The sequence below is a fragment of the Coloeus monedula genome (genome assembly GCF_965178545.1).
Source record: "Coloeus monedula genome assembly, chromosome: 2".
Lineage (NCBI taxonomy): Eukaryota > Metazoa > Chordata > Aves > Passeriformes > Corvidae > Coloeus > Coloeus monedula.
The window spans coordinates 52,030,853-52,058,738 of NC_138782.1; the positions used below are offsets into that span (position 1 = coordinate 52,030,853).

At 40.4% G+C, this 27,886-nt stretch overlaps 1 protein-coding gene across 2 annotated transcripts in view; it reads right to left on the reverse strand.

Moving 5' to 3' along the window:
• The window catches only part of SASH1 (SAM and SH3 domain containing 1), a gene marked incomplete at its 5' end in the record, with an annotated part of 533,304 nt that overhangs the window by 34,969 nt on the left and 470,449 nt on the right, over positions 1-27,886 (reverse strand). For both annotated transcript variants that reach the window (XM_082303323.1, XM_082303324.1), the window contains 6 exons: positions 9,511-9,612; positions 11,182-11,294; positions 12,563-12,649; positions 13,963-14,003; positions 25,305-25,354; positions 25,476-25,526. In XM_082303323.1, coding sequence (XP_082159449.1) covers positions 9,511-9,612; positions 11,182-11,294; positions 12,563-12,649; positions 13,963-14,003; positions 25,305-25,354; positions 25,476-25,526 — 444 coding nt within the window. The remainder of the gene's footprint in view (positions 1-9,510; positions 9,613-11,181; positions 11,295-12,562; positions 12,650-13,962; positions 14,004-25,304; positions 25,355-25,475; positions 25,527-27,886) is intronic.

The following is a 27,886-nucleotide window of genomic DNA, read 5'->3' on the forward strand; positions in this document are numbered from 1 at the left end:
TGGGAGCCACGTCCCAATAAAAATGTGCAAGAAATGCTAGGACAACATCCAGTTAAAGCTATCATAACTGATTGATTTGCTTCAGCTCCATAAAAAACCCCAAACATACATGACATTTACATGAAGCCATTTAGAGAGAGGTTAAAATTTTACAATTTGCTTTATGCCCAGTAATAGTTCAGCCCCAAACTGAAATCTCTTGGAAACCTTCCATCTAAGAAAAAAGGAAATCTTTTAATATCTGATTAAGCTCAAGCTGCAATTCTTTTTTGCTACCAGACAATTCTTGTTCAGCAAATTGGGGCAAAAAACTACATTTAGATTCACTGACATACCACATCACATCCCCCAGCCCTGGCTAGCTCACCTCAGAACTACAGGCTCTATAATAAATGCAAAGAGACTTTGCTGTTCCCTTTAGGAGATGTAGCTACACATGTCCTTTCTTCTTTCCAGCAGGCTTTACATCTGCCAAAAAATCCCAACCATTCTAACTTTAAAAAGTTTTTATTAAAGATGCCTGGATAAAGTCAGAAACAGAAAAATAGAACAGAAAAGAACTTAAAAGCCCACGGAAAGGAAAAAGAAAACTGAGAAAAGCTATGCATGCTGTGCTGTGCCTAAGAATAACCACAAAAGCCTTTTCTCTTTCTCCCTCTCTGAAACAGGAGGCACATCCTCTCCACATCATGCTACATGCTCAGTGACTTACCAGCTTCGGCATTTATAAGCCTAAAGCTCAGTTTCGAGTATTTTCCCCCGAGTCCTCAACCGCTGTCAGCTTTGTAACCCTAAAATTTAGGAGCAGACACTTCTTCTTTAGTATTGTATTCGCTCTGAATCTTGCACACAAAATGCCTCGTCTCTGGAGTTACATTATCAGACACCAAACTGGCTCCGATTCCAGTGCTGAATATGTAAAGAAGAAAAAAGCGTGATGCTGGACTCAATTAGCTGTTTTCTGCTCACTGATTGATTCCCCCAGTTACTCGCTAGCTGCATAACTTGCAAGAAAGGCATAAGTCATCAGCTCTAAGCAAATCTTCTATTCACCACAAGGAAAAAAGGGAGTGTTGTACATGGCAAACAATCCCTGTTTTCACTGACGAAGGCTTGCTGACCTCTTGCTGGCCTCCAGTTCCTTAATTACTGTCTATGGAATTTCAGTGAAAGAAAAAAATACAGAGAATCTCTGCAAAGCAAGGATGAAGAGTGACCCTCCAACACCACCACTAGAGTGGAAGCTGTGTCTATAGGAAATATAACTTAAGCCCTTTACCAGGCATTTTTTATTTTCTCTTTTTTAATTCTTTTGACAAAAATCCCTGGAGAATTTCCTTTTATGAAGGACTAATTTGAAAGAAAAATAAACCTTGCTTGAATGTTTTTTAACTTGGTGAACTTAGATACTTTTTTTGATCTTTCCCCTCAGTTTCAGTGCTAGAAAAGAACATAAATAAGAACTAGAAAGAGAAGTGCTGGTCCATAATTAGCTGTGTTGTGGCTTTATGAAGTATTGTAGTGCTCCTTTCAACTTCTCCACCTAGGCTGGGCTCTGATCTCCCTTCCTAAGAAACAGACTCTGAGATGCTCAAGTACATTGGCATTCCTTTTACAGGCAACCACACCTTATCCCAAACCTCACAAAAAATCCAGAAGTTGGACATTTCTCTTGGAGCACAAGAAAACAAGGACCAAAACTGCTACTTATTGGGAGCAGTGCTGTCCAGGGGTGGAAAGCAGCAGCAAAGGCATACCACAACAGCATTCTCTCTAAGGCAAGGAAGATTCCCCTCAATCAGGACCACACTATCAGTGGCCTGTTAATCTCGATTCACTGCAAATCAATCACAGTGCGAAATCATAACTGGACTAAACATCTATTCCCTTTTGATGACTGGCTGATTTTAATGAGCCCCCCAGTCAAATAGCCCTTTTCAATTTCTCCACCTTTGTACTAGTGACTGTACACAGCTTTTCTACTCTCCAGCCATCATGTAAGCTAGATTTACTAGTGTCCTGTAGCTGAGTTCTTACCCTTAAATTACTTCAACCCCAAAAGCCTGATGTAAAGCCCTATGGAAAATTTTAAGCTTCAGATAAAACCAGCTAGTGTTCTCCAGTTTCAATAACATACAAGCCCGCATCAAGTGAAACATGACAGCGACTTCCTTGAAATGTATCCCAGATTCTCTTAAAAGTTCATGGCCATGAGTGAAACTGATCTAAGTTTGGGACTTTGCAACTTGAGTTTTGAAGGTTTTGGGTTTCATTAAAAAAGTTTCACAGACCTCTAATCCTTGCAGAGGCTGCTTATAAAAAACTGCAGGAAGCTAAGATGTGATAAGCTGCTGAAGTTACAAATGATGGCCTCCAAAATTTTAAAGAAAATTAACAGAGGTCATAAATATTTTTTTGCCCAGAGCATGAATTGCAAGGGCTGTGCAAGTCTGAAATGTGCAGTGTCAGCCCCCGTAGGTAACCATGTCTGGGTTTGGTCTGTGATTACTTATAAGAAAATCAAAGGAGCATCCAATGGCTACTTTGGTGAGAGATATATTACACATTAGCTGGTGACGACACTGCTTGCTGAAATCAGTGGGAAATATTTGTCATAAGTAACGAGAGCATAAAAGTTTAATTCTCCCAGGAGGTCTGTCTTGATACAAGAATAGCTGCTTAGACAAATTCCTCGCTGTTAACTGTTTCCAGGTTTCAGTTTAATTTTGCGAAGCACATTGCCGACCTTTGTATCTGCAAGCCAGACACATTTCCTCATGGTGAAGCACTCCTCTCACTGATTAGCATAATTAATTTTAATGACATTACAACTGTACTCATGTACCACTTGTCATAGGTATATGTAGCAGAATGAAGCTCTGTATTACATTATTCTGTATTTCTTACAATACATCATTCTTTTCCAATTCTCCCGCAGACTCCTCTATACATGGAAACGAAAGTCTTTAACAAGACTCTCTCAACTGAATCTTGTGTTTTGGCAAGGCTATGAAGATCCAGGGAGAATTCCTATTCTTTGACATAGGCTGTACTATTAACAAATGGAGTACTCCACTGGAAACCCACCTCTCGACTTCTTGGAAAACCAAGGATGAAACAGCAATATATGAAACACAGCAAAATTCATATCAGAGAAACAAAGGAAAAGAATGAGAGCCCTTTAGTGAAGGCTGTAGTAACTTAAATTACATTCTTAGAGTATCTTCAAACAATCAAGCTGTTAATGTTACCATCCAAAGCATGAGGAAGGAAACACCAGCGTCAGGGAAGGGGGACAAGTGGTAACCAATGAGCAGGCAATTAAAATTTTCTGTTGTACCACAAGCAAAGATTATTCAGCTTGGGTCTGCCAAACAGGGCAGTGAAACACATGGCTTTTGAGATTCCTAATTCTCGAACTGAGCAAAGCTTTGTTCTAATTTAATAGGCTTGGTCTCAGAAAAGAGGGGAGCAGTGAAACCACATTATGGATTATAGCATCTCCTGCTGGCTGATGCATGGAGAACAGGAAAAAGCTGGTACCATGCCCCCACCCTCTAGGTAATAAGCAGAAAAATTAGGCAGCTGCCAAAAGGCAAAAACAGTACAAAAAAGGGAACTTTTTATGAATAGTATGTTAGAATAAATATTAAATTAATTTGCCTTCCCACCTCCCATCCTCCTCGAACACATGACCAAACATTTTGCAATAAAGTAAGTCAATAGGGCTTGTCCGAATGCAGGCAAACAGAAGTGGTTATGAACACGCCTAACTGCAGCCACTGCTTGGGTGTTACTGTAAGCTCTGAGTCATGACAGCAGGAAGATTTTTCTCAGAGACTTTACAACAGAGGAGAAACTCCTACTGGCAGCAAGCAGGAGGTTTATTTGGGCTACATTACTGCCAGCTGCTCAGTACAATCCTGTAGTGACAATGTTTAGTCCCACTAGGGATACATACCTAGCCAAGCTGTATCTGATAACAACAAGGGTGCATCTTGCATGGTAAACAATACTTAAAGAGGTGACCGAGTTTTATTCTTAAATAGTTTGCAGCAATTTCTCCTGCAAATTCTGAAGTGTTCCGGAAAATTTCAGAAAAAGTAAGTAAAAAACTCCTTAGAGTGTTCTACAAAACCAAATACAAACACATCAATGGTCTCTTGCTTTGCTATCATCACTCCCCAGCACTGACCTTACTTTGGGTTGTGTCATGGGAACTGTAATGATGATTTGCACTTCTCTCATGAAGGTTTTTGTATTACTGTACCCATGGGAATTCCTGCTCTTATGCAGAGATAGAGAGAGGGGAAAGATCGTAACAAAACATGCTGTAATTCTGCTACTAGCTTTCACCAAGAGGTGCTGGACACCGTCCCTGTGATCAGTGGAAAAGGAGGGCAGCCAATGCCTCCCAGGACAGTCCCTGTGATTGGCACATAGCGTGGGAATTCACCACTACCATTTTGAAGCATGTCTTATTATAGGTTCTTTCTCATCATAACTGTTACTAAGCATTGACAGTATTACAGGAATTTGGGTAGTAATAATAAATACACCATCCAATACAATGAGGCACATCACTGCCTTTCAGGAAATCTTAACAGAAATTGGGTCACTAGATTCTTTGGAGCAAAGATGAAAGCTCTGCATTCATTCACAGCCATGCTCAGCAGCAGCTCCCCTCTGTTACTTGAAAGAGCATGCACGGCCTGGAGGCGGCAACAAGCTCTCCAAGAAGAACTAAAACATAGAAATGCTCTTCTACCCTTTAGCCTTTTACGGAAAAGAAACCTTACCAAAAATGGTGAGTCCTGGGATAACAGCAAAACCAGGGCTAACACTTCAAAATATTCACATTGCTTCAAATTAAATACTACTGTTTAAAGTAAAACAAACCTCATCATACTCTACTCTCCATGGATACCCAATGCTGATTCCCAATATACATGGACTCTGAGCTTATTTCTAACAGATTTAACTGATTATACCAAACAGACTTTTTCCTGTTTATGCTAACAGTCCTGTATTATGAGCAATAGTAATGTCAATCAATGGCTAAAAATTTTAAGAACCCATCAGTACTATGAATAAAAATAAATTTAAAAATAGCTGCATTTAGAAAGCATCCACATACTGAAATATAGTATAACCCTGAATAATGTGGATTTGCTGTAATTATGCTTAGATTTATTCTTGAGGTAATTGGTGCTAGAGAAGTTATACTTTCATTATTTCTTTTCTTCCTACTCTTCACACTTACCAAACAACACAGTAATGACAGTCATGAGTCAGAGATAATTATATCAGATTTAGTCTTTTGGCAGAGTCAGGTTTGTACAATGGGTAACACAATCCTGATTCAACAGCTTCAGCATCTCTGGGACTGAAATGAACACAACTCCAAGTCCATTCTCATCTGTTACTCTGCCTTTGATGCTTGTAGCAGACACAAACCCAATTCTGCACAGCCTTTCAACTTTTAGCCCCATTTAACCACTTGGTAAAAAAAAAGAAATAATAGTAAGAACAGGAGCAACAAATTATTATCCCAGTCCAGCTAGAGCTATTGCTGTGTGGACTCAACGCACTGCCCTCTGTTAAAAAATGGATTGATAGGAGACGGAAAAAAACAGGCAACACCAGCGGGAATTGTCCCCAGCACTGGCCTCACAGCAGATGCAGATGTGCACAGCCTACTTACAGGTCTGCACCACTGCTGCCACTCTCCTCAGAGAAAACAAATTGGGTGCCAGTTTCCTACTGGTAATGTAGTGATCCTGGGAAAAGAAGTGTTGGGAGGGCAGGGATGTAAAACAGCACTGCAGGCCTCTCCACTGCCCACGTGTGGGCCATATTGTTGGAGGGAGGTGCTGCTTTTGTTCTCCCCACTCCTAAATATTACGGCCTCTCTCCTGAGGCTGCTGAGGCACATCTGGTAGGTGGGGTCAGACAAGCATGGCACAGCTCACTGTAGCACCTTTCAAACGAAGGCCAGCTACACTACCTAGAGGTGTGAGGATGGCTGAGCATTACCTGCTGATCAAAACCAAAATACAGACGATGAGACCAACAAACCAGTTTAGTCCAGAGATAAGTGAAGTTGTAATTAACCTGCATCTACAGAAACTGACACTGAAATTAATTAGTGGTTTGTGTCAGTGTCAGCACATGTACGATACACACTTCTGTCACAAGCTCCCTTGTGCTTCTCTCCATTTCCCCACTCTGACACAAAACATGGCAACTGGTACAATTAGTGGTCTTTAGCAGAGGGCACAGGAAAGAAAGTGACTGACACACTGAACATACTGACTTCTCCTAGTGCTGGTTCTCCAAGCTGGGCTGGAGCCATCCCAGCAAGGGCTCTGGGGATGAAGCAACCCTATTTTAGATGAACTGAGAATGTCAGCCCCCAAAAGTTATCAAATGCGCTTCTATCTTTAAGAAGCATAAAAGGCACCTCAGTGTAAAGAAAGAATGTGATACAATTTTGAAGTCCTCTCTTCCCCTGGACGTTCTGACTCCTGAGGACAAATAGGGCCTTATCTACAATCCAGAAAGGGATCCATTTGTAATCTGCACCTGCTTTACATCCTAATGCTTGGCACAAGGCAATGAAAGCTTGTCTAGTGTTACTATGAACTGCTTTCATTGCAACAGAGATGAAACATAAATATTCAGAAATAAACTTGTAAGAAAATGATGAGGTGTTTTAGAGCTTTGATACATCTGACTAAAAAGAAAAACAGTTTCAACTGCATACCCACATTAGCAAATAAAGAACACACATACTTTGTTGTGAAACAACGGGACCACAGTGGTGAGACTGAAAGCTAGAAACTGCTCTAAAGTGGCAAAGAACCAAGTCACCTACTGACTCGGCAAGGCTTTTGTTTGTTTATTTGTTTCTTATGAACAAACAAACAGGACATACAATTAACAGCACAGCACTGACATGGGGCTGCCTCCCTTGGGATGCTGACCTTTCTACTCCTCACTACTTTGTGGTTCATTTTTAGGGTTTAGTTTTGTTATGGGTATGAAACACAAGCTTCCATTTCCTGGTACAGTAATTTAAAAGAGTAGAACCTGGAAAACAGAATCCTCAAATCAATGAGAATCTTTAAATCAACACCAGTTATGTTAGTCATAAACACATGATAGCTATAAAAGCTTTTTTAAAAAGTGGTCTTTTCCTAAAATGGAAAACAATAACTAATGATATATGTACTTTAGATATTATTTGTGCGCTGTGGGCAGAGCTGGCTTGAAAGGAAAGAATTACTTAAAATCTTAGAACACTCCAGACATTCTGCCTTCATTTTTAGATTCTCTCATTGCTTAGATTCTAACTTGTTTTTTGTTTTGTTTACAAAATGATCACACTGTTTCATTAAAAACTGCCTAGTAACAACTTGGCTGTGAGACTGAAAAATAAATAAATAAATTTAAAAAGCAAACAGAACCAGAAGAACCATTGCCCAAGGACTTCAAATTCAAACCAGAAACGTTTATTTCAGGGACTTGTATTTTCAATTACTTTCTGAGGTTATAAGGCAGTGAGCTACCTAAAAGTATGTTTTTAATATATGGAAAACCATCTTTGCTTCATGGCCTATATAAAATGAGTGGGATAATTTTAAGTTGAGGTTCCAGACACACAGAGTACAAATCACACAAATGGCACTGAAACCATTTGGGAAAGAAAGGGCTTGAAAATGGAATCATCTTTGCATGTCTCAAAAGCTGGTCATTGCAGATTAGTAGAGATGTCCTTTGGCAAAAAAATCTGGGTGAACACATATCCTATTTCTAGACATACCTGATACTTTTCATTGTTTGTTTTTCCCTTTTGTTAATTACAGCCCAAAGTCCTTCACCCCAGTTAACCCCAGTTTCATTCTTGTCCACAAAAGAAAAAAAGTCAAGCTGAGTTTTGTTCTAACATGAAGTTTCATTTCTGCAGATGATCGTGTTTTCCTTTGAAGGCAAGCAGTTTCACAGCTTCTGTTAAAGGCAATCGGGACAAAAACCAGGAGGCAAGAGCAAAAATCTTGAGAATTATCTACAGTGATTGAATAGAGATCACCCACTGAAGTTAGCAGAAAGCTGGTTAAAATCCTACCAGAACAGCTCTTGGCTCAAAATGCAAAGATGGCTTAGGAAAAAAATTTTAGAGAAAAGGTGCCAAGTCATTCCTTTAGGGAAGAAATACTGAATCATGTTCAGTCCTCAAGAGATACACACAGCTTTCAGTAAATTCAACACAAGCATAAACCACTACCAGAAGATTTAAGAGAGAAATTCAGTATCCTTCTGAGATTTGACCATGGTAAATGAGAGTTTTAAGGGTTTTATGCTATGGGTACCCTGGACAAAAGCCTTAAGAAGGGAAAGTTCAAGCTATAAATACTAATGAGGAAAAGATCAAGACATCTTTCAGCTGGCTAAACAATCAGTGCAGGAGAGTCAGGATCCTTCCTTCTCTATTCTTTGTACATTTTTGATATATCAGAACAGAGTATAAGGCAACATCACTTCCCCTCTGCTCCAGTGTAACTAAAGATGGGCATATTTTTGTGAACACAAACAACAAAATCTTTCTCTGCTACCAAATATGTTAAACATCTCATAAAATGACATTGCATTCCCTTTTTCATTTAGGAAGGAGGAGCAAACCGGTTGCTACAGTTAGCAGGAAATTCCACTGACAATAAAATAAATAAATCAACCAATGGTCTCAAAAGCCTATGATTCAATTCTATGGGTTACAAAGAGCTTGAATTTGACAGTCGAATGTGTTCTTCTCTAAGATTTATCTGTGAACTTCCAATTAGAGAAATGAAGTGGAATAAACTACTCAGTGGAAATTAAGATATCTGGAAGGAAAAATTAATTAATTCAGTATGGCATAACACAAAGACTGTCTGGTGCCCATAAAAACAACAGAAGTTAAACAGCTCAGAAGCAAAAACAAGGGAGGAAAGCTGCCTTACTGCTTATGACAAAAGCCACAAACTCTGGGCTATGAGTTTGCTAATGCAGAGACAGAAGTGTTTGAAGGCAGCAGGCAGCTAGGACTTAGCCAGACCCTCATCTAGAATGTATTGTCAAGGGCTAGAAAAGACTGAGAAACTCTACTTGTGAACCAGCAACTTCTCGTTTAATGACCTAAAAGCCCTTTTCTGTGCATTTTGCAACAAGGGGATTTTTGGTGGGGACCACTTGTGTTTCAAAAGCTCAGTGGCAAAGGGCTAGATCAAAAAAAAGAGGGGAAAAAAAAAAGAGAGATTATACAATAGGACTGTTGAAGTCTATGACAACAGATTTTGAAGATTTATAATGCAAGTTAAAGATTTGCTGCAGACAGAACGGAGCATTGCAAGGTCAGTGACACATTTGCTATTAAGGAAATTGCCAGGTAAATCAGGATATTTCGGTACTTCAATGAAAGAATTTAAATATTAGATGACACTGGGGAGCTATATCACAATGACAGGTACTTACATTACAGTTGGAAGACCCATCAAGTGTCGAGTAAGAACCATCAGGCCATTCTGAAGCATCTACACTGCTTGATTGCCTGTGCTGGGCTTCATACTCTTTCAGCTGAAATTTGAAAAGACAGAAAGAATATTTTCCAGTGACAAGAAGATATTAATCTTCATTAAAATAGCAAGAGTTAATGTAATTTCATTTTTTTCCCCTGTATCATTGTGGAACTGGGAAAAACTGAACTTTTGCGCTGCATGTCTCACTTATTCAAAATAAATTGACTTACAACCAGAAGTTCTAAAAATGAGTTGTTTTTTTTTCTTAGAAGAAAATGATCTGTAAGTACTGAAATTCGATGAGCTATTGTTAGTAAAACAAAAATTACACGTCCCCATCTCAGAGGCACAGTTTACAGTGGACAGACTAAATCACAATGACCTGCCAATTTCCTTCATAAAGAAAATGATCTGCACTAAAGACTAGGAACCATCCTTTGTAATTAAAAAAAGAAAAAAAAAAAAAAATCTCTCCCATTTTCCAGTAAAAGGCTTCAGACAAAACCAATACTACAGGAATCGAAGTGTTGAAAGGATCAAGAACCCATATTAAAAAAATAAAAAATGTTGCTAGTAGCTCAGACCACTAGAGGGAAACTCTACCAGTTCATATATGAGCTATCAGATCAGGTACAACCCCACCAAATTTTAACAGCAGAGAAGAAAAAGAATTCCCAATATCCCAACACAATAATTCTAAAATTTTGCATTTTTTTCATTATATGATTTCCAGCAAAGCAATACTTTCTTCAGATACTAACATAAATTTATATTCTACAATCATCTATTTCACGATGTAGTGTGTTGATAAAGATATTTATCTGACTGCCAACCAATCTAAATGATGTTTTCTCTAAGGGAGCCCATAGAGAATACCCTGTGTTCCATCACAGTATTTTACACAAAGGTTGCGTTGAAACTTTAAACCTCTTTTGGCTCCTGAGCAATTAAAACCTTGGCCCTATTGCTGCACAAATGCAGTATCTTATAGTTCTTTTTCTTGTGGTTTATTAACATTTAGAGTTTATAAAGAAACCCTTGTGACAGCCACTGCGTTGTATATCTGACATAATGTCATATGCCAAAAATGGCTAAATATGTTTTCTTGAAGGTTATTAAAGTAAAAGGTCACCTTTTTGACTAAGAAACAAGCAGAAGAAATTTTAGCTTAAAGGAGAATAGTAAGAAATGTAAGTGTGCTGGATCAAGTAAGGCAAGCTCAGCAAAACCTGAAGCATTTCTATTAGTACTTAAACCTATGAACATACTTGATAAGTAAGAGCTAGTACAAGTGAGAGAGATTCCTCTCCCTCACTTTAGACAGCTGCAATGAAAAAGTCTACACTTAATCTTTTCTCTGATTACCACCTTTTATTGTTAAGGGAGAGAAGCAATGCTTTTAGGACTCTATTACTTTACCATGTACTGGATATCTATTTCTGGTTGAGCTAAATCTCAATAAACAAAAGAATTGCTATCTAATTTATGATACCTATTGCAATGGGGTAAACAGGCAGGCCTTCTCTACCTTCTCCTAAGTTTTGTGAACAAAGTAAAACTCCAGACTGATATATCCTACGTTCTAAAACATGTTTGTCAAGGATATTGAAGTATGCACATATCATACCCTAGCAAGTGCTTCCTCAATGGTGATCATCTTCTCTTTCACCATCATCATCAGCTGGATCCGTTCCTCATCACTCATTGTGATCTCACTGGCCACATAACCGACATCCTCTCCTGCACAAAAAAACCAAAAATATTTTAGACACATGTAAGAATTCATGCACAGAGCAGGGTACACTGAAACTGGATTTTTCCCAGTGCTCTGAAATCTGGTTGCCACATGGATCTGGCTGGCCAGAAACAGACCCTCCCCAGAGCAGGTTCATGGTATGATTTTAAAGAACTGAATGATTTTTGAGGTAACTGAGCAGTAATAGGAAGCAAATTAGAACTAAAAAACTAAGTCTGCTTTGACACTGAAAGCAAGCAAGCACAAAAAGGAGAAATAAAAACTGACCATCATCACATGGTTATTGACCCTGAAAGATAAGAATTAAAAGAGAAAGTGCTAATGCTGGAAAAGTCCAGCACTCAGCTGCCAGAACCTGCCTGCTGAGGAATGCTGTGCTGGGCCCTTGCAGCTCCCTGCTGTGGACTGGCCACTGCTTGTGATCTGTCCAGACTGTCTAATTGCCCACTAAGCTGGCCCACGGTGCCAGATGTACTGGACTCTCCTTCTGGTATGTGCTTGGCATGTCAGCACAGACAATTAGAACTTGCCTCGAGAACAGCAAGGACTCACACTTAACTGAAAGTGTGCCCCTTTTGGACCTACTAAATGGGCTTTTGTCATCTTTCACAATCCATCTGAACACACACAGACATAGAGAAGCATCTGTTTGCAACATAAGAATCTAACAGATACACATGGGGAAACAAAAATTTTCTGTGTGAAGAGAAATACTTAATGCAATCCACAGCTGCATCTTATGCAGAAGAACTAGAGAAAGACACCTGACAGTTCAAGTGGAATCAATCTGACATTTCCACTAGTCACCAGAGGCACTTTTACTACCTTCTTGTAGTGTCTTCTACAATGAGAGGCTGGATTCAAGCCTAAAGCAAACAGGTCAAAGTAACAAAATGCCAAAAAAAGGAGAAACATCTTTCTAATTAAAACAGAACAGTATTTCTCTTATCAAGTCAGGACTAGGGGGGAAAAAAAGAATCTTTTTTTATTTACATATATTACTTATAAATATATATTTACTGCATCACTTTGCATGTGTGCCATCACTGACAGACAGGACCAAAGGCATCCCAGCCTCATGTCAGCAGTCTCAAGAATTTGATTTTTCATTCTGAGCACTGTCATGACGAACCAAACCTTCCAGAGCCACAGACCCCAGCTGCCACACTATAACAAATGCATTTTATTCCTTTGTGATGCTGGCTCCTTACATTTTATATAGATAGGATGTGTACCCTTGAAAAAGCTTTACCTTTTGAAGTCTGCCTCATTAGTCCTTTCTGGTTCTTTCGGAAATTCTGCCAAAAAAACTTATTTTTCTTTTTCCAGTCTGCTTTCCCTAAAAGGAAAGTGGAGTGGGAGGATGAGGGGAAAGGGAAAAAGAATTTTAGAAAGAAACATTAGTTAGTAAATTCTAGAGAAGCTTTCAAGCATTACACTGTATTTTTAAATAAGAAACAAGAATAAAAACTCCTCAAATTCTCTGGTTTTCTTCATTTGTTCTGTACTAGAACTATGTTGATGTAGCTATTTCAGGGGAATGCACATTCTTTTATGATTGCCAATGCTATAGAGGACTGAGATAAGCCAGTAACTTAGCTATTTAAAATTATAAACAGAAAATATTTTACATTAATTATGATGTCTGTTGAGTTGTTCATGTCAAGTCTGGAAGTGTTTTTGAAGTATTTTGTTGGTTTATTCTCTTTAACTGAATCACGATTATGGAGCTTAAGCCACAACTCAGATAAGCGACTTTCTGGTATGCCTGTGCCTACCTATAGAGAAATCATTAACATATATACACACACATGCACCCACATGTGCACACACACACGTTCTGCTACTTGGCATGAGATCATCAGCTACATCTGACTACTGCTCTCTATATGCCTGGACTGTACAAGGCTGGGTCTCCATGTCCACTAGTATCAGATCTCCATATGGACTGATGACCTGAAAGTAAATAATTCGGTCTAGAAAGAAAAATGGGATTTAGCTCAAGGTAGGGCATATATAACTGTGTTCTGTTGAATTAGCCAGGGCACATGCTATAAAGTTTATGCCACCTGCAAATGAACATACTGTGCCTGATCTGGCAGAAATGCTACTGACGAAGAGCTATTAGTATTTAGGATCTTGCCCTGGGTGCCCTACAGCTGGGCTTGCTGACTCTCTGAAATACAGCTTAAGTTTAGACTGTGTGGAAATGTCCCTAGAATACCATTACAAGGAAACAACCAAGAAAAACCTCCGAATTTTATTTTTCTTTTCAAATAAGCAAAAAAAATTTCAGGAACAAAGAAAGAGACTCTAGCATGACATGGATAAAAATATTGAAGAACCGCTGTTATTTACTGGTGGTGGTACTTTTTAGAATACAAAAGGACAGGCTAGCAGTTATCTAACATGCAAACATTTTCAGTTCAATATAACAAGTCAAAAGAGGCGTATTTATCACATGACAATGTTGGCTGAGCAGTTTTAGTGATCACTGAGACACTCAGCATCAAACTGAAAGCTGCGGAGACTCACCCTCCACACACACAAATGCTGCTGACTTCTGCCAGCTCTTCACATCCCAGCACAAGCAAAACTCAAAAGCTGTTTAAGAATTCCATAGGAGTATCAAATAAAATGAAATATACTGACCTACAGAGCCTTCTTCCGAACTTGATTTATGAATGGAGAGCCTAGGACAAAAAAGAGAAATGGACTTATTGATGCAGGCTTCTCACATTTCAGGGGAGCTGTCTGGTTATAGTAAATTATAGTTTCCAAATAATATATCATGAGCTGTTTTCTCTTCCCTTTTCTCCCCAACACAGCAAGTTGGAAACAAAAACTGAACCTACTGGTCTGACCACAGTAACTGAGTTTCCTTCTTAAATGTGCCTTTTGTGACCAGCACAGAAAAATATATACTGACAGAAACCAATGGTTAAGGCAAAGGAGTCTAGGCATTCCTCAGAAAAACAACTATTCACATAGTTTCCCCACTTGCATTTGCAAAACAGTAATTTTGCTGCCTTAAAAACTGTGGAACTGGGATGCTGCACTTGTTTAGCTGTACACCAATTTTAAGCCTATTCAGTTTTTATCTGACAATGCTTTACAAATATGTGCTCATTACACCTCCAGAAGCCACCGTGTGGAAGACAGTAGTAGAGATTTAAAGACAAGGTGAAAAAAGTTTCTCTAGACCCTATGAAGTGCAACTGTAGCTGACTGGAGACTGCAGCTTCTTTCTCCCAAATCCCTCCTGTGTGCTTTCTCGTCACTGTATGCTTGCTTCTTCAAAAGCTAGCTGGAGAGACTTAGTCAAGTCTAGAATATGGGCTTTATAAACAACCCACTAAAATAGTAAATAAATCTTTTGTTCTTGCTCTTTATGTTCATTGAACCAGTTTTCTAGAATGGATTCCAACTCAGTGCCAACAGTTCATTGTGAGATCTCCGATGAGACAACATCACCCTGCTTCACGGCCTTTTTTTTTTAATGTCTGCATAAAAGGAGCTAACAGAAATTACCAAACCTTGCTTTCTTCTTTGAAGCCTTCCTGTGGGAACTGCTAGTTAAACCCACGCCGCAGCAAGCCAGGGAAATGACTTCTGCCAGCATCAAGAGCTTTGCTGGAGGCTCCACGTGCAAAGCATCACTGCGGTGTCTTTGCTGCGGGCTCGGACCCGTGACATGCCAACGTCCCATTGTGTGGTGGCTGTACTGCAGCCATGCAGGATGGAAACACGCACACCCCAGCGCACCAAGGAGACCTCAGGCCAAACCATTCTCTAAATGAGGCCATATAATAACACACATATGACACGCTCTTGTTGCTGTCCATGCAGTTGCCTGCACGGGCTCCTTTAGCTCTCTCAGACCCCCAGCAGAGGGCAATAAAGAGTTTCTGATCAATTCACTAAACCACTCGAAGGGAAATTACAGTTCAAGCCAGGTCAGTGTTAGAAGACGTAAGCAATTACTGGCCAACGTCTTGTAAGCAGGAAACACATGCTCATCAATTTGCAAAGATATCATTAAAGGGGAAACGAGACAGTATGATGTTTCAGTGTGATTTAGTAATTCATCTAGACAAGGAGGGCAAAGTGAAGCTCTGAAATGCAACCTCCTTGAAACTCAGACTGATCAGACATTTAATCCAGCACAAACTGCAAATAAATTGAGGCAAAAAACCTTCAAATTTTTAGTGTACCAGGAGGAGGGAGACATTTACTATTTTCCTTGCTGGTGTTTACTCTTGAAGGGGAAAAGCCAATAATATGCCACCAGATGTTTAATTTTTAAGAAGCCTGGTGAAAGCTGAAAAATACAAACCTCATGCTTCCTGGGTAAAAATTTCTAGAGAAAGCCCTTCAACAGGGCCAGGAATTCATCCAGACACTTACTTCAAAGTAAAGTTTTCAGCAAGTATTTTTCTAAATAAAGGTAAATCAGATGAAAATTATGTGGAGTTGTATATGGAGACTTTTCTTTTAACGAAAGCTAAGCTCTGCTGGAACTGACAGAATTAATCCGCTACATGTTTTTCACATGACCATAGACTCCACCCATCAAGCAGTTATTCTATTCATTTTAAATTAATTTAGTATCCATGAAATGTACCAAATCACCATCCTTAGAAAATGAAATCTCTTAATGATCAGAACTGCCTCACTAGTGAAATCACCCTCAAAGTGGACAGTTTCTAAGGCAGTCTCTTGTGCTCTGTGGCTTCCAAATCCCTTTTAATCCTTTTCTTCTCTTGCACAGTTGCCAACAACGATGCAAGTAAGCAGCAGGTGTAGTGGCAATGTTTGCGATGTGGACATCCGTTCAGTAGGAATTAGCCTGAGGCCACCAACTCACCATAAACTGGCCTCCAAAGAAGGGGAAGGGCAGTAGGAGCAAACTTCTGATGTGCCTGAACCAGAGGGGGTGAGGAGAAAAGCAGGATCCACAGCAAGCAGACCACCTTCTCATTTATAACTGATTTAAGAACTATGCTGAGTTTCATCAGAGGATGCGAATTCCAATTATCATTTCACGCATTCTTTAAAAAGGAAATCTTCCATGCCTGGGCTGACCTTGAAAATGCTAACAGCTGCTCTGAAGAGATGGAAATGCCAACAAAACTTACCACGTAGTGCCTGATAAGGCACTTGCTTTTTAGTTCCACCAGACAGTTCTGATGCCTAAAAATCCTCAGTGAAATCAATCAATCAAGCATTTTACTTCCTAGATGTCTGGTGAAAAATCCATACTACCTTGGAGTCACTGTATGTTTGATTTGCAAATTACACTCCCTTACTCTGTTAAATCTGCAGCGCTTCTGTGAACGTGCACTGAAAGCAATTTGTGCTCTTCCATTCATAGACTGATAACTTGTACTGAAAGTTAATGATGCAGTGACACTTGGCAGAAGTTTCAGCACTGTGTGTCTGAAAGGGAGCCAAATGCCATTACTCCACCATGGAGGCCTTCATTTTTGTTGTGGTCTGATGTACAACTTCATTAGCAAGCTTTCACATGAAATGTACTCTGTCACCACATAAAGCAGAAGAAATGTATGGGTATATGTTCACACAATGAGGAAAAAACCAAGATTTACAGCCAGAGGGAAGGAGTATTTTCTTATCAACCCATAATCTCTGGAAACGGGCAATGGATGGGGTCAAAACTTTAATTCATTTATCTCACAAATCTTGAACCATCTCTAGGCCAGTACTTTGTGCCTCTTCAAGCCAAACTGCTGAAATAAACCAATGAGAAAAAAAGCTCAAAAAACCCCCAAACAGAAAACACAATACATAATCCAAAAATGGAGCTACTTTTGAGAGTACCCAAATATTACTGCCTTAGAGAGTTGATGGGTTTGAGCAAAATTTAGTAAATTACGTCAGGCCACTCAGGGAGTGATCAGTGACACAAAATTTAGTAGCAACAGCTGGAGTGGAGAACCTGGACAAGGAACTTGTTGTTTAGAAAGACTGGCTTAACAGAAATGAGTACACATTCAACACTAAAATGTGCAAATGCACAAACAAGATGGACACAAAAGTCAGTCTTTCAAATGCTGGAGGTCTGCAAATGACAGAGTACCTGGGGATACCAGGTGGAAAAGGATGACTGAGAAAAAACCTACCCATTAATCCTAAAAGGCTTTTTCCTAAAAGAAAATTCCAATGGCAGTATGAAGAATATGAAAAACAAATATATATGGGAATGGCTGTACAACCATCATTATTCATGCTCAAAAGAGATGAGTTCAAACTAGATGTGGTAAAGAGAAAGCTATTAGAATAGCCAGAGAACTGGACAACTTATCTTACAAAAGAAAGCTAGGAAAGTTTTGCCTGTCAAATTGGAAAGCTGCAAGAAGATTAACTTACTGCCTGTTAATAAAGAAGGCACAGGAACAGGCACATGCTGGAAAAAATTAGAAAAGAGAAGCTAACATTTCCTAACTATTTGGACAAACTTCCAACAGTAGGTAGAGAAAGGGAGGACAACTTCAAAAACTTAAGGAACTGCTTTTATAGGAGGCTGCTTGAAAGATAAGAGACCTGACCAGACATCTTAGACACTGAAGACATCATCATAAGGATTGCCTCTGGAGGGCACTTTTGGTTCTTGTTTTGCAGCCTGGGGCTCTTTGTAAGAGCAATGTCAAAGCCTGACATCTAAAATGGTCTCTGAATCTTATCTTTCCATAGAAGTGCTGCAGTGGGGATAAAATTGTTACACCTAAGCAATACCTTTGAAACCTGGAAGTGGTCTCCAAAACTTGGTGCACAAGGAAGAACCAATGCACACATTTGGATCACAAGCCAACTAAGCCAGTCTGTTAATATTAAGACTGGTTTTAACTAGGCTACAGCTTTCCTGTTAACTCTGGACTGATTCTGATCTCAGACAGAAAAACACCAGGGCTAATCTTGCATAGAGAGTGGTTGATTTTACAAGAGACACAGTCATATGTGCCCCAAGAACGTGCTGGTACTCCACAGAACTGGGAAAGGAAACAAATGACACCATGCGCTGCTTTCATGAATGTGCCTGTTGATTTTTGAAATCTCATCATTCTCAAAACAGAACAAATCTGGGAACTGAGAATGATGGCCATTTATATTTTAAATGCAGATGTGCTTTAACAAATGGTTGCTTCTCATTTATGGATCATAAAATCCACAGGTGCATAGCACCATATGATGATGAAACCACTACTGCTATCGTCTTCAATAAACTGATAGTGCCCCTCTCATTCCTTACCAATGATTATTTATAGTACACTGAGGAAAATGGTTTAGATGTGATTTTTAGTATACAAATATTATGCATATTCAGAGTGGTGAATAAACCAATGCAAAAGCCCATGCTGGCTCTGCTGCAAAGTCATTTGGTTATCCGTGTGCATTAGAAATGGCCCACTTACATAATTAGTATGAAAAACTGACAGACTTGTAACTGCTCCTGACTGAATACAAGGTAATTTATCTAACTGGAGCTGGCAAAGGGAAGAAAATGGGCCTTTGGTATTTTTATCAAATTTGCATGAACCTGAAGAGAAAGAAGGCCTGCAAGGTTCTGACCTTGCTGGCACCAGTGTGAGAAAGGGATGGAAAGCAAAGAGGTTTCATTCAATTATCTTCTCATTAGGTTTCCATAGCAATGGCTCTTTAAGCAGGTCAAAACTTTCTCAGTGGAAACAAACACTGAGCTGCTTGTGGGCTCTGTGTGTGTGTGTGTGTGTGTGTACTCTGTAGCATCACCAGCATGGAAGTCACCACGCCAGTCCCATGGGCTCGGTCTGGGGACTGGCAGCAGGCAGATGGGGGTACGTCATATATTTAATAACAGAATGCTTGGTCCCATCCAGGGGGCAGATAATTGCCAGCTAAAAACTCTTTGAGAGCAAAGAGCAGGGCCCAACGCTGCAGGCAATGCTTCCCTGCTCTCTGCGTACTGCTCACTATGTGCCATCTCAACTCGCTGTGACAAGTCAGACTTTCTTGTGAAATGAGCCCTTCATACTTCCTTGTACAAAATTGCCAGGCTTGAAATCTTCTTCCAGCTGCTCAAAGGCACACTGGTTTCCCTCCTCACGTGTCCCAGGCGGCGTTTGGCTGGCCTCTCACTCCCATTGTGTGGGTTATTGTGGGAGTTTCCTGCCCTACTTCTCTTGAGGAGGCTGTTTAAAGGCAGCATGAATAATTTGCCTTTGACTAAATCAGGCCTCAAACAAGTGAAAACAGGGCCATACACATTCACTGATTCTTTTCGATTTCTGCAAGAACAGGGTATAAAAAAAATGTATCTTAAGTGCAAACATCTCAAGTACAAAAAGCTCTTACTTCTTTTTCTTCCAATATTCTTTTCCATTTTTAAACTATGCAAAAGGAAGAATTTATTCTCTTGGCAATTTAGTGCACCCTTTAGCTACCTCAGTTCGGGGGACTTGTTTGTTTTTTGCTTTGTTCTTCTCAGTTTCTGCCCTCTCTCTGCCTCACATCCTCTTTCAGACTTGCACTCTTTCTTTGCAGATGAGCTTACAAATACCTGCCAGAATTAATCTGGGCATCTGAGAAGTTGCCAGAATCTAGGCTGATAGAATTTAAGTCCCCCCATCCATGACCTGGAGGGAGGATTTAATAACCTCCTGCATTCAAATCTTGACCTGCAGTTTGGATGCTGCAGGGAAAGAAGACTAGTGTTAAAAATTACTGGCAAAGGCCAGTAGATTAGTGTACCGAAAGAGGCAGAATTGAGGTCTGTATGAACCTTTCTGCAGCTTTCACTGAAAATCATTGTGGAAGATGAGAACACTGAAATGTAAGCCTTCTCCCAGCCTTAGGTTGATACGGACTTGCAGTTTATACCATGGGACACTGAACAGCTGTACTATGGCACACTCATTGCAAAAAATTCTTAAAAACAGATTCAGTCAATTGTCTCTCCTTCAGTGACAACAGATACAATGCAGATAGCAGCCACTTGCGCTGTGGCCTCACTGCTTGCCCACTAACAACCTCGGAGAAAGCCACAGTGCCTGAGGAGCTCCAGCTGTGACATTCCCAACAAGCCATCAGAGATCTGGCCAAACTCAAACAAACGAATGTAACGTGTGAGTGGCTTGGTACACCCTGCACACACAGAGGGTGACAGACATTTGCCCTCAGGAGCAGCTGAAGTAGGGAGTTGAGGATGCAGCTGCCAGAGCACAGCAGCTCCCCCACACCGGGGGAATGCAAGGCCCTTGAGCAATGTTGCCCCGTGTCACCTGCACACCACACATGCCTGCTTTTCTCCTTCTGCCTGACACATATGTTTCTGACCAGTTCCCTGCTCTGGCAGAGTCTTGGATTTAGGTCTTGAGTATTACAGGGTCAAGAATGTTTGAACTGTACGGAGTCACAGTCTGAGGAGTACAGCAGGGTGAATTGTGGAACTTGATATGAAGTGTGACCATTCACTGGTCAGGAGTGCACTTGAGTGGTACAGTTCAAGAAAGTGCAGGTGATTCACATAGGAGGTGACAATTCCGAATACCCACTGCCACACAAAGTTGGTGGGAATGACTGAAACATCAGATACAGGACACAACTGTTACCTTGAGCATTGTTTCATCCTTTCTTTCTCTAGCAACTGTAAAGAAAAAAATTAGTATATAGGAATGTCTGTACCTCATTCTATCTGTATGCAGTGCTCTTGAGTCTCTCACCCACTTCCTTTTCTTTCCCGGCAGTTCTCAGATACACCACGTCTGAAACTCAGCCCAAAGGCTGATGGAGCAAACAGTGACAGCAAACAGATCTACTTCCAAAGAGGGAAAACACACAGCTTCCTTTCTGCAACATCCCCCCAGTTCTTCTAAAAACAGGATGAGGGTCAGGATGCAGAAGCCTGAGTTCAGGGGACTGGGTTTAACCTGGATTTCCTGGCAAACATGCAGAGCTCATCAGTCTGTCATGTAGACTTGAATGCTCAAAAATGGGAACAGGCTAAAAGTTGGGTTACATTGTTTAAATGCTCTGTTTACAATTATGAGAAAACTCTGCTCAGTCCCCTATCTGAGTAAACATCCTCGGGGTGTTGCCATCACTTTGAAATAATAGGAATTGTATATACAATACATCCCTAGATGAACATGGTATGGGGTCAGAGAAGTAACAGTAAATGCTAAAGAACACATTTACTGCATATTTTCTACACTGATGATTCTTCTAGCAAAAGCAGAAGTCAATGTGTCTGTATGGAAGCACCTGTGGTTCTGGGGAGATTTTTGTTTAAAATGGATAATATCACTGTTAAAGATGCTGTTGCCACTTTACTGAAGGCACACTGTGAAACAGCAAAGCTACACTAGCACCACAACTGTCAGCAAGACTGCAGTTTAAAAGATGAAAATCTTGGAAAGGGCAGAGGGAAGTGAAATTTATTATTCAGAGAAGAAAGCTACAAATACCTCATTCCATGCTCAGCATTAGTTGCTGAATATGATATGACTTAGAAACCTCGTGAACTGTTTCAATTTATAGAAGGAACTCCAGTAAGGCCAAAAAAACAGAGCAATTGTGAAGCAAAGCTTAAATAAACATGACTTTGTTTTTTGTTGTTTATGGATAGCTTCTCAGGCCACATCAGCACCCTTGATGTTATTCACATTAATCTCAGAGGCTTTTGCCTCTGAGTGAAGATTTTGCTTTTGTTGTCAGAACCAATAAAAAAAAAAGGCATATTTGGTAGGGCACATATAATGCATAGAGCAGGTTCACATATAGCTTCATCTAATTTTTTTGTAGCTTTATCCAATTAAGAGGAACAGTGTTGTCAGCAACAGAGGAAGGTAGTATTGCCCCAAATGCCTTCCGAGGGGGACAGTGACTCACAGTGACAAACAATTCTGCCTCCAAGCTCATTTAATCCCTTTTGCCTGCCTACAGGCCCTACTGCTGCTCATCTGTGGCAGAACCCATCACTCACTAGACAGATACTTGTTGAGCAACTTGCCGGACTGAGGGCACTGACTAATTCTGCACTGACTTTAGACCAGACGGGGCAGCAGGGTTAGTAAGACTCAAGGCGAGACTGAACATACACTGCTTGTCCACACAAACAGGATTTTTTCCTACCACAGACCACCAAGGTTAATCTGTTTTCAGTGTGGTGTACAGTGGACCCTGTTGGGCTCTCTTTTCCAGCTGAGCAGCACAGAAAAGGAAAACCAAACCGGGTTAAAGCAAACATTGCTTTTCCCAGGTTCCCTCAAAGCTTCTTTCTGTCCAGAATGTCTCAGCTCTGGCAAATTAAACAACCATCCAGATGTGTTATTTTAAAACTTTAGACTTTGGCAGCGTTCAGCAGTAGGGTATGCAGGCAGCACTGCTGGGTGAGGGAGCTACTCAAGAGTGACCACATTCCAGCCAGACAGTTGCTGTCTCCTTCTTATTTCAATACAGATTTTTCCTTGGGACTGCCTTTATTTTCTAAAGCAACTTGCTCAGAACACCGGACCAGAAACAACCCATTTCATCCTAGGAAAACATTAGGATTTTCAATATGTAGAATTGTAACTATTCTTGGATAAGCTTTTACTTGTGGAAGAGTACTCACGAAAACACATTTTCCAGCTCCTGAAAGTCTGTATGTCTAGTTTTGAACAAATCTTTCCTTTTGCCCCCCAAATCTCTTTGTGACTATCAGAAACCAATGCACATCTGCATCAAGTTTCATATTTGGCAAACTAGTCTTCTCACAACGAAAGAAGTTTTGTAGAAGGTTTGCCTCACATCTTTCATGCATGAGAGGGACATAAGAACAATGTCCCCCAAAGGGACAAGCTCCCATGTCTAGCAGCATGCCCACACAGAAAATTCTGATGAAAGCCATATACTAAACACTGAACCCCCACAAAAGCCCCTGGGGCCAACACAACATCCTCCCCTGAAAAATATCAAATTCAACATGTTAGTAGCAAGTACAGATATATCGGATGGGCTTGAAGTGGTCATTTTCCTGCAGATCAGTTTTATAAAACTCTGCCTCCCTGGAAGAGGTAATTCCTGTGACAATTCAGCCTTCCAGGCTAGAGGGGTGAGGCCAGCACTGATGTGGCAGGCTGTCACAAATAGGCACAGGCCTGTATAATTTCAGGTTTGAATAATTTGTACAGTATTGAGTAGATATAATTTATTATTTTCAACACCTTGTCCAATTATCATGCATCACATGGCCTTGCTTCTTATTGTGCAAGTATCTGGCACAACCTGTCCTGCACCAGTTTCATATATATGATCAGGTTAATCACTACACCCATCTACGAATTGTCAAATGGCACACTTCCATTCTTGAAAGGTCCACAAAAATCACATGTCCCTTTCATCTGAACTAAGATAATATAATTTCTGTAAATGGGCTGTCTCAGAGGAGTCACTCAGGAGAAGTTTTCGCAGATACTGTCTTCTCACTCAGTTATTTGTAGTAGAACACCTACACAGAGGCACGACTTAGGAGCTGGTTAGAACATGTAAGTGGAGTTTTTTCCAAGTTCTGTGCTGTCCTCCTGTGAGATCTTTATCTCATTATTACCTGAGGTAGGATTATGATATTTACCCATGGGTAAAGTGCTTTGAGGCTGAGAGAAAAGTCATATGATTATAGGATAATCTTGCAGGTTTACTCCCCAGATTACAGTTCCCATTTACTTGGCACTTCTAGTTTCATTATAAGGTTGGGACAGCCAGGTTCCTTCAAGGATTCTTTTCCATATTTCAGTATCTGAAGCACAAGGTATTAAACTCTAAGACTTCTAGGCCTTCTCTTTTACCAGCATGTAATACAGGGGCAGTGACGGTACCCAAGGTAAAATGCACCTTACCTGTCTTAGGCTGTTTTGAAAATGAGCATCTACCTCAACCAAACCATCTCTGCTTTTCTTTCGGAGTGATAACGCAAGACAAGGCACCTCTAAAAGACAATTTATCACATTCTGGGACCTTTAGCATCAATCAGCTTCCAGACAAGCCCCAAGGAAGCCCCTAAGCAGTTGTACACTTCCACACAACTGACTTCTATAGGGTCAGTGCTCAGGCAAGTCCCATATGCTGCATCCACCAAAAATTGCTCTGGGACTAACAGTCCTTCTACTGACCTAGCAAAAGCAAGGGCAGAAACCTTCCAATTACTGCCCAGTGATGAAACACTAGAGGATATTCAATTGTGGGACTGTAAAACCTTCCAAAAGCATGTCCTATCACAAATGGATTCCACATACTCCCTCTGAACTGGTCCAGCTGGCACTACCTCATGAAAGTGCAGGCAATTGGACATACAGTGTCAGTTGTCTTCATGCACCACTGCACGCTACCCTCAGCAGCAGGGATCCAAGATCTTGGGATCAAAGGAAGAAGGCACAGAAAACAAGCACACACATTGCAGCAGGAGGTGAGAGTAAACAGAAACCTCTCTGTCCTCACAGAGAGGTTTTTATTAAGGATGCTAAAATTAAAGCTCCTTTTAACTTGGTTTTAAATACTTCATTCCCTTGGCAGCTTCTTCAAAAGCACACTTACCAACTCAGGAGTGCACAGGAAAAGGAATGCAATGTAAGTTTGTAATTCTCCCTTCCCCTCACCTGTCATTTTTGGCTGCATTTAGGTCTAGTCAGAGAAAGTAATTTTTAAAGCAGGTTTAATTTGCAGAGAATGTGGAATCACTGATGTTCCTCAGAAATGACTACCAGTCGTCTTGGTGTATGCACACCCCAAGTGCTCACAGAAGAGAGAAAGAGTCCCCCTCCCTTGGCATAAAACCCCAAAATAATAAAAGCCCAAAAGGAAGGAAGAGAAGGAGCAGGTTCCTAAACAGGTTTCATTCATAGTGTCTGGATCTGAAATCTAGAAACATCAGTACAATCTAAAATTAATTTACTCCAAGGAAAAAGAAAGCATACCAAATTCCCCCTCCCTCCTTTCTCACTTCCTGTGCCTTCACTTACTTTCTTTCAGTGTCAGGTGTTGATGCAGTGCTGCTGAGACCAAGGGACTCCTGCAAGAGAAGACATGCAGCACTGAGAGCAGACACTAGAGAAGCCTTTACCCAATTTATGCAGAATATCAAATTAAAGAACAAACAAACAAAATCGGATGATCAAAGTCTAAGTGCTTACCTCAATCTGGGATCGCAACTGTAGAGATGTGGGGCTGGCATCAGGTTTCTCCTGAAATACAACAAATACCAAGTTAATGAAATAACCAAACACCGGAAAGAAGAAATCTGAAGGGGACAAAAACGGAAAAGAAAGAGAGTAACAGAACCAAGAACTATCTCAAAACAGTTCATACAAGGAATATTAACTACTCCAGAAGGAACTGCTTTCAGAATAAATTCTGAAATAATCCAGTAAAACACATAATTTCATATTATCACTGGAGAATACAGAAAGTTAAACTGCCAAACAGAAGTCATTCAAAACAAAATAGAAAGAGAGGTGTTTTATTTTCACTAGATGACTGCAAAATTTGTTATATAAGTTCAAGTGCCATTTCCAAGAAATTACCTTCAGGAAAAAACTTGCATTAAAAGAACATTCTCTGAGGAAAAAGTTCTGAGAGGATGCAGATGCCTTTCAGCAAGACCAGTTTCTCACACAGGAACTTTTCAAAGGTATGGAGTTCAAACCATTTTTCTACAAACATCTAGGATATAACCATCCACTCCAGAACTCAGTCATCCAGGCTCCCTTTGCAGTTGATGGAGACACACAGACACCCTTACAGAACAACCTGCCCAACGGGTTTCAGCTACCTCAAGTTACATGAGGGAGTCCCACTGATGGTATCTAAGACTGGAAGCCAACAGCCTAAAAGGCACATACTATTAATATGTCTAGCTGAAATCAGTGGGAAAACTCCAGTTAGAATGGGGGAAGATAATATGAGTTGTCAGTACTGAGAACTACACTTTGTTGGTTGATCTTCACGTGAAATCATGGGGTAAGCTACTTATTCCTACTTTATTCTCAGCCAGTCCTAGCCCTTGTGAAGTTATTGCAAACTGAATTCTGTAACTTACTCATCACAGCTGCGTAAGCAGTAGTGTACACGCTTAAAAAAAAAAAATAAAAAAAAGACATAGATTTGTTTCACAGTACTGAAGACCTCTTGTTCATGCATTCCTCAGCCTACATGTAAAACTCTTATCTCTGTGAAATTGTACTTCCTATGCCCTTTGTTTACACAAAGGGTAACAAAACATTCTTAGGACTTAATTAAAAAAAAACCCAAAAACCCACAACCAGACACAATTTTCTGGAAATGCAGCCTTTTAATACTAAACAGGAAATTACCACTGACTGCCATGAAGTGGTATTGGATTAACTCCATTCTCAGGAAGTCTGCAAGATCTAGAGTAGAAAGGAGCCTGCTCTGCCATCACACAACTGAGTCAGCTTGCACTGCTGGCCACGGCAGCCAGGGAGGGCACAGGATGGCTCATGGCCATGTCCTTGCTTGGGTGCAAGGCTGACACTGGGTCACTGCCCTACTGGGGGATTTTTCCTGACCATGCATTCTCTGCATATCTGCTTTTGCTGATTTTGTAGCACACAAAGGGAAATGAAGTCCTTGAGTGAAAGTGGACACGAAAAAGCTATCACATCCACTTGCTGACAGATCCAACAGGACTCCTCTCAAGCAGAAGCTGGACCAAGGCCAGGGGAATTCCACAGATGTTCGCAGATAAGAAAAATGCATTTAGCTGTTTGGCACCAGGCATCCCTCTCATTCTCCATTAGTTCTGTCAAAATGGAATCTAAGTTTTGCATCTGGAAAAGGCTGCAGGCACATTGCTGCAAATCCTCCTCAGACACTCTCCAACCCCTGCCTAGCTCTTTGCAAGGAGGGAGAGAAAGTCAAGGTCCACAATCCAAACACTTGCCATTCATGAGCACCTCATTTGTCCACACTCTGCTGCACTGATGAGAAAAGGAGCATTTTATCGGTTTTATGTTTCGATATGCCAGTCAGGAGACTCCATCGTGTCCCCAACACACCTTTAGATCCCAAGTTCCTGATGATTTGTCTGTTGTCTTAAAAAGCTGCTTGCTGCAAGTGTTTTGGTTTTTCATTATTTAAACATGCTAGGTTTTTTGTAAATTACCATTTATAAGATACTGCCTGGCCTCCCACGGCAAGTCTTTTGCTTGAGTAGTTGCTTGTGAAGTTGAAGCCTGAGACTACAATTAGATGAAAAGCTACTACTTTCAGCATAAAACTACTCATGTGTGGACAGTCACCTGCATCCCATGTAACTAAATCCTAAAAAAATTGGCTGTGTTACTTTCTTTTTTCTCATTTGCTGTCAAGCCCACCCTGTTAGAACAGGACCAAGGTTTTATAGGACCAAGATGACTGTGAAGGGCAGAAGCAAGGACAACTTTCCTCTCCCTCCTCTAGAGCTCGACTTAGCAATGCTGGAATGCAAAATATCTGATAGTCCTGCACTGTTATGATTAATATTCCTACCTGCCTTTCCAGCAGAAATTATATTTTTTGCTATTTCTACTTACACAAGAAACCA